The sequence below is a fragment of the Neofelis nebulosa genome, chromosome 2 (genome assembly GCF_028018385.1).
Source record: "Neofelis nebulosa isolate mNeoNeb1 chromosome 2, mNeoNeb1.pri, whole genome shotgun sequence".
Classification (NCBI taxonomy): Eukaryota; Metazoa; Chordata; class Mammalia; order Carnivora; family Felidae; genus Neofelis; species Neofelis nebulosa.
This window is the reverse complement of record NC_080783.1, coordinates 38,088,266-38,109,128: the sequence shown is the minus strand read 5'-3', so window position 1 is coordinate 38,109,128 and position 20,863 is coordinate 38,088,266. Positions and strand designations below refer to the sequence as shown.

At 40.0% G+C, this 20,863-nt stretch overlaps 1 protein-coding gene and 1 non-coding gene across 5 annotated transcripts in view; one reads left to right on the top strand and one right to left on the bottom strand.

Moving 5' to 3' along the window:
• Window positions 1-110: 110 nt before the first annotated feature.
• MOB4 (MOB family member 4, phocein) overlaps window positions 111-20,863 on the top strand; it is a 43,808-nt gene continuing 23,055 nt past the window's right edge. Inside the window, exons 1-3 of one of the 4 annotated variants that reach the window (XM_058710259.1) lie at window positions 111-243; window positions 847-1,011; window positions 19,004-19,066. In XM_058710259.1, coding sequence (XP_058566242.1) covers window positions 241-243; window positions 847-1,011; window positions 19,004-19,066 — 231 coding nt within the window. In that variant the 5' untranslated portion in view covers window positions 111-240. Of the gene's footprint in view, window positions 244-846; window positions 1,012-15,179; window positions 15,331-15,499; window positions 15,676-15,796; window positions 15,902-19,003; window positions 19,067-20,863 lie in introns of those variants that run through there. The other 3 variants (XM_058710235.1, XM_058710250.1, XM_058710245.1) reach the window with 3 other exon arrangements.
• On the bottom strand, window positions 12,722-12,794 carry TRNAK-CUU (transfer RNA lysine (anticodon CUU)). The gene has a single exon. It is a non-coding gene; the product is annotated as a tRNA-Lys (tRNA).

Here is a 20,863-nt window from a genome sequence, read left to right as displayed (position 1 = left end):
TCTCTTCTTCCGCCTCCCCGTTTTCGCGTCAGTGGCCGGCGCACAACTCTCGGGACGAATCGCGCGGCGCGCTGGTGCAGCCACCCTCCCTTGCGGGGAGGAGCGGGGGGCGGGAGCAAGCGCGCCTGCGCGTTGGGAGGCCTTTTCCCAGGTTCACGTGGCCCGGGGGTCGGACTGCGGGTCTCCTTGCGGCGGCGGCGGCAGCTCAAGAGCAGAGTAGGAACTGCGGTGGCCAGAGTCATGGTGAGTCTCGCGTGGGCTGGAGGACGAAGAGGCCTTCTCTGCCTATAGCGCTCGGGTACGCGGGTGCTTCTTTGCAGGCCTACTGGGAGGGGTAGGGGTCACTCAGTGACCCGCGCCCGCAGTAACCCTGGAGAGGCGAGGCCCACTAACCCCTTTTATTTGCCAAGGGCTCTGCACGCGTGTACCCCGCATGCTTGTGGGCCTGGGGACGGGAACCCGGACTCACGCGCAGCTGCGGACCCACTTCTGCGAGATCTTTGTGGGTGTGTAGTATCTTGAAAAGCGTGGCTCCAGGCAAAGGGGTTGACTTGAGTTCTGTGAAATTTTCCAGAACAATTGAGGTAGGAAAATATTTGACCTTGGGATAAACTAGGGTTACTCTTAAAGCTGTCTGCTGACCGGAGGAGCAGCAACGACCCCGTAACACACACGGAATGGAAATTAAACTCGGCAGGTAGAGCAAAACATTCAAATGATTTTGATGAACGAATAATTGGAGTTTTGGCGTTAATTTTGAAAGCCACACGTGTTTTTTGATGTGTAACGCTTAGAACATAATCACATACTGCTTTTGTTTTAAACTTAATACTCCTTTTCTTACAGGCAGGACAAGCGTTTAGGAAGTTTCTTCCTCTCTTTGACCGAGTTTTAGTTGAAAGGAGTGCAGCCGAAACTGTAACCAAAGGAGGCATTATGCTTCCAGAAAAATCGCAAGGAAAAGTTTTGCAAGCAACAGTAGTAGCTGTTGGATCAGGCTCTAAAGGAAAGGTAAATGGGGATAAAGTGCAACTAGTTTTGTATGGAGGAGAAAAAAAATTCTTGGTGGTTATTAAAGGTAGTCTCTTAAATAGCTTTGTGTTTTCTTCAAGATCGTTCCCTAATTCAGTCATGTCTGATATGCCGCTTTTAACGAAAATGATTATGTAAAATAAAGTTGCTTATTTTGTAGGATGGAAGAGTTCCAGAGTATTAAAATCAGTAGCCATTTGGTAGCTGAGTATAACCAGTGTTTTCTTTAAATTCTAAATTTTGACTAAAACAAAAAATTCCTCAAGATGATCTGTGGGTTCTTTGACTAGTTGAGGGGAAATTTAAACCCTTGATCTAACCTCTAACGCTGTAATTGCCCTAATCTTTTTAACCATTTCTGGCCTTAGTTGGCATACTTTCGAAAAGAACTGGTTGGATCTAGCCTTAATAGTCATTCTCCAGTAACTGGTTAGACCTCAGACCTGAAAGTCAGCTGGAATACACAATAAATGCCTTTGGGGTCAAATACATTAATTGCATTCATTGTTCCAGTTGCCTCTAAGAAAGCTCTAGGAACAGCTGTCCCAGAGTCAGGAATAGGAAGTCTCTGGGGAGTGGGCACTATGCTGCAGTCTCTTAAATTTTTACTTCATTGAAAAGGATATTGAGTCACAAAAAAAGTATATGTTCCAAATTCTGGAAACTTCTCTTGAATTTTTGTGTTGGAAGAAGTTCCAACATGACATCTGTATATCTGGTCTTAAAAACTGATTTATATAGTCTAAAAGTTAATATTTAATAGTTAAAAAATTAGCTTAAGTTAGCTTTCCAGTATAACTCGTTGAACTTTACACTGAAGGCAGGTTTTGGTTTAAGCTCCAGGTATGCATTATTTCAAAGTGTAATTCTACAGTGATATTTTTGAGTGAACTATGATTATAATGTAAATCATATCACTTGGCCACTAAGTCCTTTTTTAACACTTGATTTGAATGAGCACATTTGATTAATAAAAGTTAGGTGTAAGTTTTTGGTGATCTAGATGTCTACTAATAAATATCCTTATTTTCTTAAGGGTGGAGAGATCCAACCAGTCAGTGTGAAAGTTGGAGATAAAGTTCTTCTCCCAGAATATGGAGGCACCAAAGTAGTTCTAGATGACAAGGTGTGTAAATTTAATATTTCCTATAAGTTAAGTATTTGTTATTCGTTTTCTTAACTAATGGTTTTCTTTATTTGCAGGATTATTTCTTATTTAGAGATGGTGACATTCTCGGAAAGTATGTAGACTGAAATAAATCATTATTGAAATGGCATGAAGTGAAGCTGCCCATTCCAGTGAAGTCGTGAAATCTTTCATCATGTAAATAATTTTCATGTCTCTTTTATAATAAACTAATGGTATCCAAACTAATGATATCCAGTGTCTCTAAAATTTAGTTACAGTGTATTGATCTAAATATTACCAAATAAAAATGCATAAATGAGTGGTTAATCTTTATTTGGTGATTTAAGATTTTTTAGGGTTCTCCAGTATGTTTTTTTTTTCCCCAAGTAACTTGCAGAGAATTCTGGGAAATATGCACTCTAGCTTTCACATTGAATTTAGATTACAGAAATTACGCTAATACAGGGGCACCTGCGTGACTCATTTGGTTAAGCATCCAACTTCAGCTCCAGTCATCTCATGGTTCTTGAGTTCAAGCCCTGCATCTGGCTGTCTGCTGTCAGATCCCGATTGAGATCCCTTGTCCCCTTCTCTCAGCTCCTCCCCCGCTTGCACTCACTCTCTCTCAAAAATAATAAACAAAAAAAATTATGCTGACACAAAACCATGGATTTACACTTACGTTTTAAAAAATAGCAATATTCAGGGGTGCCTGGGTGGCTAGGTCGGTTAAGCATCTGACTTTGGCTCAGGTCATAATCTCACAGTTGGTGAGTTCTATACAGAAGGCTCAGCCTGGAACCTGCTTCAGATTCTGTCTCCCTCTTTCTCTGCTCCTCCCCTGCTCGCACTGTCTCTCCCTCTCTTTCAAAAATAAGTGAACATTAAAAATTTTTTTAAGGTATCATTCTAATTTCATATACAACAAGCTTTTATTATACTTTATCATTTATAGAATCTAGTGTTTAAATGTCTTGTTTCTGAAGTATTTAGAGAAACTTAGTGAACATCCAGTTTTTAAAACTTTGTACTATTACTTGCTTTGAAAAAAGTCCATGGCAAGGTTTTATGGCTACCATTGGTGGAGTACCTTTTATGCATCAGGTGCTGTGTGATAGTGTTTATAGCCAACGCCTCAGGAGCATTTTTCTGGGTACTGGCTACTGTTGTGGGTACTTGGTGTGTATCAGTTGGTGTAATCTTCCAACAATGCTGTGAGCTAGGTACTGTCCTGCATCTTGAGGAAGGTAAGGCGCACGCACACAGGTTAAGTAATAACCAAGCATGCTCCGTAGGAAGTGGCAAAGCCAGGATTTGGACATAATCAGTCCATCTCCAGATGCTGCTGACCAGAACTTCACCTGTGGCTGTTTTTGTCAGATAACTAAGCACTTGATATACATTATTTAAATTCTGCTTGATAAACCACTGTGGTATCAGGGTTGGGTGGTACTTGAGTGCTAATTACTGGTATTTAGTATATAATTTGTTGAATTTAACAAATAGGAAACAGCTGAACAAATAGCTTGATTTTTTTTTTTTTTTTTTTTTTTTTTTTTTTTTTTAGTAATAGCTAGGGAAGGTTAAGATTGGAACCCAAACAGTCCTACCCCAAATTTGATTACCAACTCCTAAACATTACCTCTCAGACCAGCTGTTCTTGGTGGTCAAATTTATTTTCTAGATCAGTCTGATTTTTTTTTTTTTTTTTTTTTTTTTTAATTTTGAGAGAGACAGAGACAATGCGAGTGGGTTAGGGGGCAGAGAGAGGGAGACACAGAAGTAGAAGCGGGCTCCAGGCTCTGAACTGTCAGCACAGAGCACGAAGCGGGGCTTGAACTCATGAGCTGTGAGATCATGACCTGAGCCAAAGCCGAACGCTCAACCGACTGAGCCACCCTGGCATCCCAGTGATCATGGTTTAAAGATATGCCCTATATTTGTCTTGTGGAATTGAAAGCTAACTGAAATTGTAAATGGCAGGGAATAATGGTGTCAACTTTTGGTCATGTCCTCATCGGGCAAGTATGTGAATATTTACATTAATGTAAGCGTCATTGGTATACTAAGGCTTAATTTTTGTCATACTAAGAAAAAAATTATGATTAAAAGCTCTATTTACAGTATCGGAGCGGGTCATCAGTGTCCTACTGTGCTCTAGGCACAGCTAGATAATGTGCTTTGCTCTTAAAACCTTGTTGAGCACAGATGTCCTGGTTTTACCAATGACAAAACTGACTCAGAGGAGATGAGGAAACTTGTTCAAGGCTCCCTGGCTGGTAAATAGTAGAGTTAGGAATCCAGTCCAGAGGCCATGGCTTTACCATTTCCCAATTCTGTTTTTTGAACACCCAAGCAAATGAGTTTTGAGATCCCAAGGCGATAATTTCCAAACCTTGGTTCATTCTTAGAATTACCTGGTGTATTTAAAATTTCAGGGCTCCATAGGGGCTCCTGGGTGGCTCAGTCAGTTGGTGTCTGACTTCACCTCGGGTCATGATCTCACCGTCCTTGAGTTCAAAAGCCCCACATCAGGCTCTCTGCTGACAGAGCCTGGAGCCTGCTTCGGATTCTGTGTCTCCCTCTCTCTTTGCCCCTTCCCCACTCGCACTCTCTCAAAAAAATATTTTTTAAAAAAATTTCAGGGCTCCGTTTATAACCTAATTTAGAAGGATGGGGGAATTTTTTTGTATCCTGGAAGTAGTCCCATAATGCTTCTCTAGCAGAATTGCTTTAAAAAAAATAATTTTAGGTTGTGAGATTATATTGGAAATTAATAGGGAAAAGGATTTTGGCATGAGAAATTTGGGGTGAAAATAATGGTGTTGAGGGTGGGGAACTGTGTTTCACAATAATATGTTGTCATTTACCCTTTGATCAACAGAAAAATAGTGAAGAATGAATTAAAGTAGGTAAAATTCCAACAGGAATTTTTGTGATAATGCTATTCTTGAGCATTTGCCAGGCACTGTTCTAGGCATTTAACATAATCTGGTTTAACTGCATGTAATCCTAGCAGCCCTGTGAGGCAGATACTCCTTTCCTCATAGGTGAAAGAATAACTTGCTCAGGTTGACACCATTTTTTAAAAAGTTTTTTAATGTTTATTTATTTTAGAGAGAAAGAGACAGTGTGAGCAGGGGAGGGGCAGAGTGAGAGGGAGACAGAATCTGAAGCAGGCTCCGGGCTCTGAGCTGTCAGCACAGAGCCCAATGCAGGGCTTGAACTCATGAACCGTTAGATCATGACCTGAGCTGAAGTCAGCCACTTAACCAGCTGAGCCACCCAGGCGCCCCAGGTGACACCAATTTTAAGTCATAGCTTGGGATTGAACTCAGATTTGTTTGACTTAAAAGCATGGCTTAAACTATTCTCCACAAAAAATTTGGGAAATTGATAACAAAATTCCCAGGGAGCTATTGTGTTGTATGAGCATTACCATTAAGATTGTTTTCCCTCCTATTAGGTAGAAAACGTATGTTTTACAAAGATTTTTATTTAAAAAGTTGGGATTATAAGATTTCATTTCTATTTTATTGTTCTATTTATGTAAGAACACAACATGAGATTTACCTTAACAGATTTTTAACTTACAATACAGTATTTTTAATTATAGGCATAGGGTTGTACAGCACATCTATAGGACTTTTTCATCTTGCTTATCTGGATCATTATGTCTTGATTAGCAGTTCCCCATTTCCCTCCTCTCCCTAGTTCTTGGCAACCACCATTCTACTCTGCTTCTATGAGTGACTATTTTAGATAAGTCATAAATGGAATCATGTAATATTTGTCGTGTGTTTGAATATTTCACTTATAATGTCCTCAAGGTTTAGTCATGTCACATTGCAGTATTTCCTTGTTTAAAGCTGAATAGTATCCCATTGTATCTATATGCCATATTTATCCATTCTTCTAGTGGATGAACATTTAGGTTGTTTCCACATCTTAGCTCTTGTGAATCGTGCTGCAATTATGGAAGTGCTACCATCTCTTAGAGATTCTGATTTCAATTCTTTTGGACAAATACACAGAAGTGGGATTGCTAGATAGGACTACAGTATTTGTTTTTAAAGACTTTTTTTTTTTTTTTTTAAGTAATCTCTATACCCAACACGGGGCTCCAACTCACAACTCCAAGATCAACAGTCACATGTTCCTTGGGGTGCCTGGGTGGCTCAGTCGGTTAAGCATCCAACTTAAACTCAGGTCATAATCTCATGGTTCGTGAGTTCAAGCCCCACATCGTGCTCTGTGCTGACAGCTCAGAGCCTGGAGCCTGTTTCAGATTCTGTGTCTCCCTCTCTCTGCCCCTTCCCCACTTGCTCTCTCTCTCAAAAATAAACATTAAAAAAAGGGGAAAAAAGAGTCACATGTTCTACTGACTGAGCCAGCCAGGTGCCCCTCTATTTTTTTTAAAGCTTATTTATTTCTTTTGAAGGGTAGGGGTACCAGCAGGGGAGGGACAGAGGAAGAGGGAGAGAGAATCCCAAGCAAGCTTCATGCTGTCAGCACAGAGGCCAACATGGGGCTCGATCTCACAAACTATGAGACCATGACCTGAGCTAAGATCAAGAGTTGGATGCTTAGCCGACTGACCCACCCAGGACCCACCTCTGCAACTTTTTTTTTTAAGCTTATTCATTTTGAGAGAGAATTCCAAGCATGCTCCGCACTGTCTTTGCAGAGCCCAGTTGAACTCATGAATTGTGAGATCATGACCTAAGCCCAAATCGAGAGTCGGCTTAACAGACTGAGACACCCAGGCATCCCTCTATTGTTAATTTTTTGAGGAACTTCTATACTGTTTTGCATAATGGCTGCACCATTTTGCATTACTACCAACCAACATGGATCATAAGGTTTTATATATTGGAGGTACTAACTTGTTATATTTGTCCTAATTTGATGTGCAGGTTTTTGTAGCTACTCAAATCTCATTCTTGCAATTTTTTCTTTTGAACGTTTAATTAATCCATAATTTATTTACTGTAGGGTCTATGTATCTGACTTTTATTTTGTAAGTAATGATTAGCTTGTCTCAGCTTTATTATTTGTTTTTACCCACCACCACTCCCCACCTTGAAGTTTGAGGTAACATCTTTATTATACATTAAATCTTTAAGTCTATTCCTGGGTTTTATAGGATTGTCCCATTGATTTCTCTATTCTACCACATTGTATTCAATATAAATATAAACAAACTTTTGTATTCAAGTTTGATATTTGATAAGACAAGTCTTCTCTGTACTCTTTCAACAATGCACAAACTGGTTATGAACACTTTTAACCTTCTTGATAAGGACTGCCAGATTGCTCTCCAGAGTGATACCAAATCATGTCTCTTCCAGCAAGTTAATTGCTGTTTTCACTGCACCCACAACAAAATAGAGTTTTGAACTTCTGATTAAAAAATATATATTTTTTTAATGTTTATCTTTGAGAGAGAGCAAGCAAGTGGGGGAGGTGCAGAGAGAGAGGGAGACACAGAATTGGAAGCAAGCTCCAGGCTCTGAGCTGTCAGCACAGAGCCCTTTGCAGGGCTCAAACTCATGAACCCTAAGATCATGACCTGAGCTGAAGTCAGTCGCTTAACCAACTGAGCCACCCAGGTGCCCCATTTAAAAAAAAAAAAATTGTTTTTAATGTTTTGATTTATTTATGTGGAGAGTGTTTACATGGTTTCTTTTGCCATTAAGCAACTTTAAAGAGAAAGCCTAATCAAATCTAAGCTCTGATCCTGTGTTGCTTACCTACTAGTTATGTGACATGTGACAAATCACATAGCTCCTCTTAGTTTAAGAATTAATTGTAAAAGGAGGGCACCAGAGATCCCTTAACATTTTGAGTCAGGCCTCTTACTTTTTTTTTCTTACATTATTTAAAAGTAGATAACATTCATGTAGTTAAAAATTCAAAAGGATATGCACTGAAAAGATACACAGTGAAAAATATCCTTCCCTTCCCTGTCCCCCAGCCACACAGTTCCATCCTTAGAGGTACCTAGTGTTACGATTTATGTTTTGAGGGATATTTTATGTATACACTGTGTGTGTGTGTGTGTGTGTGTGTGTGTGTGTGTGTGTGTGTATGCATGCAAGGACATGCATACATACATGTCATGTATGTGAAATATCTTTTTTTCCAAGAAATAACATTCAATATATACCATTTGGCACCTTTTTTGTATTAACAAATTGGAATTAATCTATAAAGTACATAAGGAGCTTCTTAAAATTCTCATTATAGCCATATAATGTTCTATTATATGGATGAGCCATAATTGAAGCATTCTCCACTGATGAATATTTATTTATTGTTTATTTTTGTGAGAGAAGGGACATAATCCCAAGCTCTGTGCTGTCATCACAGAGCCTGACACAGGGTTCGAACCCATGAATCAAGAGATCATGACCTGAGCTAAAATCAAGAGTCAGGTGCTTAATTGACTGAACCACCCGGGTGCCCCTCCACTGATGGGTATTTAAATTCTAGTCTTATGCTATTAGAAACACTTCTGCACTGAATAAAATTTTTGCACATATTATTTTGCACATGTGAACAAGTATATTTTTAAGACAAATTCCTAGACATGTAATTGCTATGTCAAAGGGTATGTGGATTTTGATCATATACGTGTATACACACGCATGTCTCCAAGTTGCCCTTCATAGAAGTTCTATCAATTAACAGCCTAACAGCAATGTACGAGACTGATTTCTTCCCACTCTCAATAATACAGGATGTTATAAAGGTTTTATTTTGCCATTCTTAAAATTTTACTTTTTTTTTTTTTTTACTTTTTTTTTTATTTTTTTTAATTTTTTTTTTCAACATTTTTTATTTATTTTTGGGACAGAGAGAGACAGAGCATGAACAGGGGAGGGGCAGAGAGAGAGGGAGACACAGAATCGGAAACAGGCTCCAGGCTCCGAGCCATCAGCCCAGAGCCTGACGCGGGGCTCGAACTCACAGACCGCGAGATCGTGACCTGGCTGAAGTCGGACGCTTAACCGACTGCGCCACCCAGGCGCCCCAAAATTTTACTTTTATCATTATGAATGAGGATGAGCATCTTGTGTTTGACAGCCATCTTTATTTTCTTTACCATTAACTGACAGTGCCTACTGACTGTTAATATCTTCTGCCCATCATTCTAATGGATGACTGGTCTTTTATGGTTTGTGTGATATGTTTATTTATTAGTGAAATTGGTTCTTTATAATTTTGGCTTTGATTTTGTTATTGTTTTTTGAACTTGCAGGAAGTCATTTTGGTATTGCTGAATTCATGGCTTCTGGGTATTATGTCAAACTGAAAAGCCTTCTCCAATACTTACATGTTCTTCCATAGGTGCTTTTATAGTTTTTGTTTTAATTTCAATGTTAGCTTAATCTGGAGATTTTCCTATTATAAAACGTAATTTACAGATTAAGCCTAGTTCTTTAAGACATGTTAAAATTTATCCCAAGTCTTGCAAAATGGTCTTTCCGTATCATTTAGCCTAGAGACTTGATTTGGAAAAAGCATCAATGGGTTACTTATCTGACTTGAGTGTCAGTTCAAAAAGGCCAGTTTGTTCCTTTTAAATTGTTCATTTTGTTGAACAAGTTCCAGGCACTACTGGAGATACAGGAATGAATATAATTCAGGAGGGAGAAATAAACAACTAAATTAATAGCATAATTTCATTTTATTTTTTATTTTTTTTTCTTAAGTTTATTTATTTTGAGAGACAGAGAACACCTACGCACGTGTGCACAAACAGGGAAGGGGCAGAGAGAGAGAGAGGGAGAGAATCCCAAGAAGGCTTCATGCTGTCAGCACAGAGCCGCATGCAGGGCTCAAACCCATGAGATCATGGCCTCAGCTGAAAAAAAAGAGTTGGATGCTTAACCAACTGAGCCACCCAGGCATTCCTATTTATTTATTTTTGAAGTAAACTCGGGGCACCTGGGTGGCTCAGTAGGTTGAGCGTCCAACTTCAGCTTAGTTCATGATCTCATGGTTTGTGGGTTCAAGCCCTGTATTGGAATCTGTCCTGACAACTTGGAGCCTGGAGCCTGCTTCAGATTCTATGTCTCCCTCTCTCTCTGCCCCTTCCCTGCTCTCTCTCTCTCAAAAGGAAATAAACATTATGAAATAATAAATAAATAAATAAAGTAAACTCTACCCTTAACGTGGGGCTTAAATTCACAACTCTGAGATCCAGAGTCACATGCTCTACCAACTGAGCCAGCCAGGTGCCCCTGCAAATATTAGAGATTAGTGTCATTAAGAAAATAAAGATAGGAAGTGCTGCTAAATTCATGAAAGACATTAGGTGACCTATTGAAAAGAGGAAAGGATAATAGTCTGTTGTGACTGGTCTCTTCTGATCATATTTTCTCTTCCTCAAAGTTTAGGAATTACTGTATTAATTACCTATTGCTGCATAACAAATCATCCCAAATTTACTGGCTTAATACAACAATAAACATCTCACATAGTATTCATAGGTCAGAAATTTGGGAGCATCTTATTTGGGTGGTCCTAGTTGGCAGGGGGTATCTCTGCCATCATCCAAAGACTTGTCTGGGCCTCGAGGCTATTCTTCCAAGATGGTTGGTTCACTCTAGCAAGTTGATGCCTGATTTTGGTGGGAACCTCAGTTCTGCACCAGGACCCTTCATAAGGCTACTTAACTGCTTCACACATGGCAGCTTTCTCACACTGGGCATGTGAGTTAAGAGAGCAAAGCAGAAGCCACAATGTCTTTTATGAACTAACATGAGAAGTCACACATCATTTTCACAGTATCTTACTATACAGGCCAGCCCAATTTAGTATGAAAGAGATCCACACAAAAATGTACATACCAGGGAGGCACCTGGCTGGCTCCATTGGGAGAGCATGTAACTCTTGATCTCAGGGTCATGAGTTAAGAGTTACACATTGGATATAGAGATTACTAAAAAAATAAACAACAAAAAGTGTACAGGGGTGCCCGGGTGGCTCAGTTGGTTAAGTGTCCCACTCCTAATTTCAGCTCAGGTCATGATCTCACAGTTCACGGGTTCGAGCCCCACATTGGGGTCTGGGCTGACATTGCGGAGCCTGCTTGGGATTCTCTCTCTCCCTCTCTCACCCCCTCTCCCACTTGCGCTGGCTCTGTGTCTCAAAATAAATAAAGTTTGGGGTGCCTGGGAGGCTCAGTTGGTTAAACAACAGACTTGATTTTGTTCAGGTCATGATCTCATGGTAGTGGGATCGAGCCCCACATCAGGCTCCACACTGAGAGTGGAGCCAGCTTGCGATTCTCTCCCTCTCTCTGTCCCTCCCCACTTGTGAGCTGTCTCTTTCAAAATAAATCAACAAACTTGAAAAAATAAAAATAAAGTTTACCTATTAAAAGCGTACATAAGGGATTTAATAATCATTGGGGGGCTATCTTGGCAGCTGGCTACCACAATCGCCAATTTGATCAAATATCCTAGAATTCTAGAGAGAAAAGTGAAGTGCCATAGGAGTTTGATATCTTATTCATCTGTAGTCAAAGTGTCTAAGTTTGAACTGTTTTTAATACATTGAAAAATTTATAGAGGTGCCTGGGTGGCTCAGTCGGTTAAGCATCCAACTTCGGCTCAGGTCATGATCTCACAGTTTGTGAGTTCAAGCCCTGCAGTGGGCTCTGTGCCGACAGCTCAGAGCCTGGAGCCTGCTTCCGATTCTGTATATCCCTCTCTCTGCCCTTCCTCTGCTCGCACTCTGTCTCTCTCTTTCCAAAAATAAACATAAAAAAAGAAAGAAAAATGTATAAGACCATATGTAGGCACTAATTTGTTCAACTATGAACATATAACCCCATGTTTCTCTGCTGCTTCATCTTTGCTTGGCCTGGAATGAAATCTGCATGCTTTAATACCCATGCTTTAGGGTACATTTTGACTACTTCATGCATCATTCAGTGTGTCAGCTTTGCTCTTAGGCTGGCTTCCTTCAAGTCAACGTGGTAGGTGCAGTCCTAAACTTGGCAATATTCATGGGAAGAAAAAAGGGACCATCTCAACCATCTCTTTTGGTATCTCCTCAAGAAGAAACCTTTCCCCAAAGTCCTCCATCAGATATCCTTTTATATCTCTTAAGGTTAAAATTGAGTCAGATGCTTACCCTTTAACTAAACATTGGCTTAGGCCAATAGGTTAGCAAAACGTCAGCTAGAGGTGGGTTTACCTTTCTCTAGTCATATGGGAAGAGATGGATACTGAGCAAGATCAAACTATGTTTTGCAAAGAACATGTGTGAAGAAGAATGGACAGCAAGCAACAGACTTCAGACATTTTGCTTTGTGGTAATCTACATATCACCTTTCCCCATTCATTTTTAAGCTCTTTGAGGAAAGTAGCTTATACATCTTATTCATGTTTCTCAGCATTTGCTCAAGAGAATTTCATACAGGTTAGATATTTTTGAAATTGCTCATGATACTTTGGATTTCTAAAATATTTTCTTTTAAAACTTTAATAAAAGTCAAGGAATATTTACTATTTTTTTTAAGATTGTATTTTTAAGTCATCTCTACACCCAACGTGGGGTTTGAACTCACAACCTTGAGATCAAGGGTCACATGCTCTACCAACTGAGCCAGCCAGGTGCTCCATGAATATTTACTTTTATACTTGCTTTCATCATCTATGAGGTAGAGAGAAAGAACTGCTGTGTACTATTTTCAGTACAAATAAGGAAATGTCTCTCTTAGGGAAGAAACAGTTTGGGTGCCACTTACCCTAGATTCTTATTTGATAGTTCAAAGTCTTATAGTCAACAGGCAAGAGAATCTCGATTTCCTGAATCCCAGCCCCATCTTTTCCATTTTATCTTTAAAAAGATTGTTCCTGGGGCACCTGGTTGGTTCAGTTGGTTAAGCATCTGACTTCAGCTCAGGTCATGATCTCCCGGTTCATTAGTTCGAGCCCCAAGTCAGGCTCTGTATAGACTGCTCAGAGCCTGGAGTCTGCTTCAGATTCTGTGTCTCCCTCTCTCTCTGCCCCTCCCCTGCTCACACTGTCTCTCTCTCAAAAATAAATAAATGTTAAAAAAAAATTAAAAAACAAAAGACTATTCCTCCTTTAACTGAAATATTCAAGTAACCCAGTATTACATGTTATTGCTATTACTGATCATGCTCTCTTTTCTTCTTCTTCCCTCCCTTCCTCCACCCACCAAAATAACACTGTTTAGATATGTGGTTTTGTTTGGAGGTCATAATCTGCAGAGTGATGAAGAAATAAATGTGAAGGTTATGAGCTAGAAACATTTCAAACCTAAAGAACAAGGTTCTTCCTGTAAACAAGGCCAGAGTCGACATCATAATGCAACTTTACTGGATTTTTCAGAGATGAATGCCTATTCTGTTCCTGAATTTAATTCTACTTATTCACTTTTTCTCCTGTTTTTTTCAGATGAGCTGAAACAATATAACAAATCTGGACTTAAGAGAACATTACGATGAGCCCCTTCAATTGTAGGTAACTGTTATTTACAATTCAGGGACATAACCACACAATCTGGGAAATTTTAACTTTAATCCTTGGAGTAAGTGAGGTAGAGTTGTTTAAAGATTTATAGTCCTACCTAGCACTCTGCTCTCCCCAGATCCACCCCATGTCTTTATTTGGGAGGCAACAATTTGGGTGCCACTTGTCCAAGATTCTCACTGTATCTAGTAAGAGAACTGGTGATTGCACGTCTTTCTCCACTGCTACACTCTAAGCAATTCATGGTTAAAGATTGGGCCTTTTCATACTTGTACCTCAGTGCTGAACACATCGTGGGGCTTAATAAATATTTGTTGAATGAATAAATCTTTTGATATCCTAGGAAGTAGTGATGGAATTACGTTCCTTGTTCTGGAAAAGTTATCAGTCTATGCATCTTTCAAAATGAATGAATCTTAAAGACAAACCAACTTCCTGCTCTCAGGCCCCTTTGAGCCAAGTTCAAGTCACTGCTAATTACTCAGCTTTGCTCCTACTCAACTTAACCAACCTCTCTTACACTCTTCCATTTTTGGAGGCTGTGACATAGTTCTCCTCTCAGCATTCCTGATACACTTTTAAGTGTATTTGATGGGATATCTGATGTTTTATTCTCTTGAAAATCACCCTAGCATATGCAGTTTTCACCCTTTGAGCTGGCTTTCTATCTGGTATCCTATGGCCCCCCTCAACCCAGATCAAAGATTTAACGTTTCTAAACAGGAAACAAAAGTTTGCCAAAACTGCCATGATTTCATAACGTAAGAGAACACTTAAAACTTGCAACAAAGGAAATTTAGAATCCTGTAAAGATGTACAACTCCCACCATCTGTCAAGGGACATCATTTCCTCCTCCTGCTTCTGACTTGCAAAAACTACGAGTTAATTTTGTGTACCAGATGTCCATTTTCAGATAATTAGTGTCTCAGTCTTTTATCTACACAAATTTGTCATTGAAAAGGTCCTTGGCTTTGAAGTCAGAGGATGGCGGAAATACCATTTGACAATCTAAGCCCTAGTCTTATTTCAGATTGGGTCGGTTTCATGCGGGGGTCTGTGGAATTTTCCGACTGCTGGCCTGTTTTTCCACTTTGCTTGTCTATGAGGATTTCGGGACACAATTATGCTTCTCTGGGTATCTGCTAGGACAAAGGTTTACTGAAACGGTCACCATTGTGCAAGCTCTATCCGTTGAGTGTAACTAACCTAAACCCAGGGAGATGCAGCAATGTGTTGCGCTCTTGCTCACTCCGAAGCGGGCTTCGGTGGGGGCCTGCGGACTTTCCCAAAGCCAGTCCTCGTCCTCGCTGCCATGTTTGTCCCTTCCTCCACGTCGCGACTTGTGAGTCGTCGGCTGTTCCTTCTCTCGTGTCCCTCCCTCCGCCAGCTGTTCCTTTCCGGTACTCTTTTCCGTCCTCCCGCCCTGCTCCGCGCGGGCCACGGCTGATCCTTCAGTTGCCGCCCCTCCCTGGCGCCCGGACCTAGAGCTCCGCTCCACCCCGTCCCGCCCCCCGACTCCCCCCGCCCGCCCCGGCGCAGGCAGCCTTCCCTTACATCCGGGTACCGACTCCAGCCGCCTAGACTTTGGCACTATGGTCATGGCGGAGGGGACGGCAGTGCTGAGGCGGAACAGGCCGGGCACCAAGGCGCAGGTACCATCTCTGCACCTTTTCTGCGTGGGGACTCTCGGTGGCGAGCCGCGCCGCACCTGGAAGCTGGCCGCCCCCGAAAGAAGATTGGGCCGGGGCGGTAAGCTGGCGGGCAGGGGGCACCCGTGCCCGGCCTGCTCTTCCGGAGCCGCAACCCTTGGGTCTGGCTGAGGCGGCGGCCGCTCGCGAGGCCTGCCGAGCCCTGACTTGAGGGTGGGCCAGAGGGGCTGGGTGCGAGCCTCGGGCGGTGACTGCCGGGACCCCGGTGTGCGAGCCCGTCGGCAGCGACTACTTGTTCTCGTCTCTCCCCTGAATTCTGACTATCGTCCGAGGGGCGCGGCCGGCCAGGTGGAGACCCTGGGGTTTTGGGAGGGTCGGTGCCGCCACGGCGGGAGAGGGTGTAAACAGCCAACCTTGTTCTGGCTTCCGGTTCCTACCTGGCTTGTGACGTGCCTGCCCGGCTTCTCCCTGCCAGCTTGTCTAGCCGGATCCTGGTGGCGATTATCCTCCTGCGGTTTGCCTTTGACCATTTCTTGCTGCAGCTTTTCTCTGGCCCAACAAGTTTCATCATCAGGTTGCTCTTGTTAGATGTCATTCCTTGTTATTACATGTGAGGCATAGTTTGGGAATAAACTGGTAATAGTTTTATCAACTTTTAGTAGGCAGTATCTGGGGTAAGTTTGTGTTCATTTAGGTATTGGTTCTGGGGGATTTTCAAAAGGCGGATGCCTCACATTCTAAGAAAATATTCACATAGACATTTAGATTTGATGTGCTTAATCCACCAGCTGTTGAACAGGTGCTCTAAAATCAGAAGAGATGTGTTAAAATGTAATTTTAAAGAAAAAGTGATATAAGTGGGGAAAACAAACTGGAAAAAAACATGGAGCTCTGACCATATGCCAGAGAAAATATTTTAATATACTGCACAGAATTTTGGAAAAGAAGTCCTTTCAAAGTATCTTTTATATCCAGACACTTCCCAGATCCATGTTTCAGACAGGGAAACTGAAGCCCAGAGAATTGACTGCATTTGCTCAAGGTTACATAGTCTCTGGCTCATTGGTGACCTTGTTTATTCATCACGTTGCTTTTAGTACTGAATTTTGGAGAGTTTAGTTTAAAAGTCTTACTATAGAGTCACATTTAGCTGTCAGTTACTTTTGGCAGTTTTGTGGACATATCACTGGGAATTTACATATTGTATATGGTTTCTTTAATTATTTTTTTAGTGTTTATTTTTGAGAGAGAGAGCGAGCGAGCGCATAAAAGAGGGGAGGGGGAGAGGAGTGGAGAGAGGGAGACACAGAATCCAGTGGGCTCCAGGCTGTCAGCTGTCAGCACAGAGCCTGACTTGGGGTTCAAACTCATGAACTGTGAGATCATGACCTGAGCTGAAGCCAGATGCTTAACCGACTGAGCCACCCAGCACCCCAATATTATATATGGTTGCTTTTTACTTTTTCCAGACTTTCTTTATAAATGCTCTTTGTCTCAGAAACTTTTACCTCATATTCTGTAGGAACACTGTTTCTGATTCTTCTCTTAAGTGATCAGCTTTTATATTTTTATATTGAGGTGGACTCGTGTTCTCACATTCTGAGAAGCGCCATCCATTTTTATTTACTCAGTTCTTAATTTTGAAAGGTTAGAAAGAATATATTTTAAGTTAATATTGTAACATCTTTCCTATGTTATGAGTAAGTAACATATAAGAATTCTCCTTTGCTTTTTTCCCCACATTGTCATAGATCAAGGTTGTTAAATAAAATATCACAGAAAAGGTAAGGATTAAAAAAAGAAGACTGCTTAAGCAGCATTCTTTCCTATTTCTTATCTGTCACATTGATTTCCTTCAGTGGAATAGATCTATTCTAAGTTATTTATTTAGAACTATAATAGAGTAGGTGAGGTGTATTTCTACTTATTTTTTTCCTAGTTTTTTTTTTTTTTAATTGGTTAGATTGGGATATAGGCACATAGTTGGTTTTCAGTAAATGTTTATTTCATGAAATGCATGAGAATGTTCATTAAGCCAATTTTTGGTTCCTTTTGTAAGTGTTTAACAGTGTTTGACAGTTATGATGAGACAAAACATTTGGTTACCAGCTAACACTTTTATATCTTTTCTGTATATTCCTATATGTGTGTTTTAATATTTTTAAAACAAAATATTTTACAAACTACCTTAATTTTTTTAAAGGGAAGAATAGTCAAAGCATATTGATGGAAAACATTTTCAGTATAAATTGCATAGAAAGAATTTAAAAAACTACATGCTATCTAGGAAAAAAACACCGTGGAACAATTTCTAGAAAGTTATTTTTATTTCTTGATCTACCTATTAAATAACATGAGAGCATATTAAATAACATTAATTAATATGAGAGAAAGAGCAAGTGAACTCAAGCAGAGGAGGGGCAGAGAGAGAGACAGAGGAAGAGAGAGAATCCCAAGCAGGTTCCGAGCTGTGAGCACAGAGCTCAGCAAAGGGCTCAATTTCAGGAACCATGGGGTCATGACCTGGCCCCAAATCAAGAGTGGAATGCATAATTGACTGAGCTACCCAGGTGCCCCTCCTGACATATTAAAATAAGTTAGTTCATTTTCATTCATATAGGGCAACTATAAAAAAATGTGAAAAGTTTCACACACTTAAGGTATACCTATCATCTACTCTCATAACTAAGACGTTACTAATATAGATAAATCCCTCTTTATCACACTCTTCTGTCTTCTACTCACTTCTTCCAAACAAATGATAGTGATTATCATTGCTTTGCTGCATACTTTTACTATGTATGCATTGTCTCCAGAAGTATGCTTTGCACTTTCTTAAATTTTTATTCATGTGGTATCGTACACTGAATTTGTCATTTGCTCCAGCTTTTGCTTAAAGTGTTTGGAGACTTACCCATGTTGATTGATACAGGGTTATAGATCACTGGTTCACTACTCCTGTTTCCCTCAGTTTTACCCCAGAGACATTTATCAAGCAACTACTATATGTTGTGCTGCCTGCTAAGGATACATAGGTAGACTTTGCTGAAAAAAATCAGTCAGATGGGAAGATTCTTAAATACTTAGGGGAATGTCTGTGAACTGGACTATTTATAGAGAATTTCAGAACTGGTATAAGGTGATCCACAAAAGTACCAATTGCCCTTAATGAAGACTGGTTGACTACTTTTTAGCAGAGCTCATATTTTGATTTAGAAATTTAAAACACCATTTGGAATTGGAATAATAATTTATAATGTCTGTCTAAAATAGTACTTGTGGACAATAACTACTACTAGCACCACCACCACTGCCACCACCGTCACAAACTATTCTCTTTAGGTAAAAACTGAATCAGTGCTTGGAGATTTTTTTTCAACTTAACTTTTTGAGAGATATTTAACCACCATAAACAAAAAAGTGATAGATTTATCTCCTCAGGTAATCCATGAAAAGTTTAGGGATTTATGGTTGAAAATTTTAACTTGTAGTTCAGTTAAATAAAATCTTGGTGTTCATTTTAAAGTTCCTTTGACTTACTCACTGATAATCATGTTGTTTATAGTATGAGAGCTTTCTTCTCCAGTATGACTTTATTAAGAATTAAAGTTAATGAAAATAATGTTGCCTCTTTGTAACTTTGTATGTGCTTTAACCGTGAATTTTTTTTTTATAGGATTTCTATAATTGGCCTGATGAATCCTTTGATGAAATGGACAGTACACTAGCTGTTCAGCAGGTAATAACAATAGTTTTTTGCAACTCCAGTAACCTGAGCATTTTGCCTCCCTTGGAGTAGTTAAATATTCCTATGTCTTTTAGCATAAGTCAGAATCCATGGAAATAACAGGATGCCTATTTAAAACTTTTATCAGTCTTTCATTTTGTTTTAAGATGGCATAGTAAGCTATACTGAAGCTTAAGTACATTTTAATATCTATTAATATGTGCCAAATTAGGGTACCAAATTTTACTTTAGAGTGAATTTAATTCAAAGTTAATTGAATGCTAAATTAGAATAACATGATTAAGTAGGAAGAAAGAGCATACGTGGTTACTGAAACTTGAGAACATGTATCTAAACTTACATTTTTAAAAATTATTTTGAAGTTTATTTTGAGAGAGAATGTAAGTGCAAGTAGGAGAGGGGCAGAGAGGTGGGGTGGGGGGGAGAGAGAGAGAGAGAGAACGAGAACCCCAAGCAGGCTTGATGCTGTCAGTGCAGAGCCCTACTGTGAGATCACGACCTGAGCCAAAATCACAAGTTGGATGCCTAACAGACTGAGCCACCCAGGCGCCCCTAAATTTACATTTACATTTAAATTTTAGTTGCCATTAGCTCTTAATGTTTGTGCTCTCTAATACATTTGAGGGCTAAGATGCCTCCTTTTAGGTTATTGCCACTATTAAGTAGTTCACTAAGGCAGTGATTATCAAGGAGATGGACTTCTGTAACTTGTGTGGGTTGAAAAGCCCCTCAGGGGATTCTCAAACGTTCTTATTGAGAATCACCCTACATTGGGTTTTAAAAAAATGTAATAGTTCTTCCAAAATGAGTAAAATCTAGAATCTAGGAAAGAAATACTTGCTATAGCCAATTATTAAAAGTTGCTTTAAGAGGTTAACAAAAAGATGAGTAAAATTGGACTAGGAATTGGTTAACTAACCAGTTGGACTAGTAAGTTGGATTGGGCATTGGTTAACTAACATTTTTTCTTAAGTTTATTTATTTATTTTGGGAGAGAGCACGTGTGCCAGCAAGGGAGGGGCAGAGAGGGGGGTAGAGAGAGAATCCCAAGCAGGCTCCACACTGTCAGCACAGAGCCTGATGTAAAGCTCAAACTCACAACTCAAAGTGAAATCTTGACCTGAGCCGAAGTCAAGAGTCAAGTATAAGTGAAGAGTCAGATGCTTAACCAACTGAGCCACCCAGGGGCCCTGGTTAACTAACATATTTAAAGGAAAAATATTAATAAAGAGAGGCTTGGCTTTATCTTGATAGTGACATAATAGAAGTAGAAGCTGTTTGGATTTATTGTGTTATTTGAAGATTCTGGGAAATGAAACAGGAATACAGTTGAATTCTTTGAGCATAAAAACCAATTCATGATATTAACAGAAATACTAAAAACCTTTCGAATGGACTCAGTATAATATTTAGCACAGGAAATGGAAGAGCATGAATGAATGGCTTTATTTGTTCATTGCCTGTAAAGAATGTATTGTTCAATCAGCAGATATTTATTGGGCAATGAGACAGGCCTTGTGGAAGACACAGAAATATAAACCTAGAGTTCTATGCCTGGAAATTGGGAAAAATTACAGGAAAAGTGTGTGGATATTTCTCCCTTAAAAAATTTTTTTTAAGTTTATTATTTATTTTTGAGAGACAGAAAGAGTGAGCCAGGGAGGGGTAAGAGAGTGAGAGAGAGAATCCCAAGCAGGCTCTGCACTGTCAGCATGGAACCCAGTGTGGGGCTTGAACTGTGAGATCATGACCTGAGCCATCTCCCTTTAAAAGTAGAGGTTGTGTGCT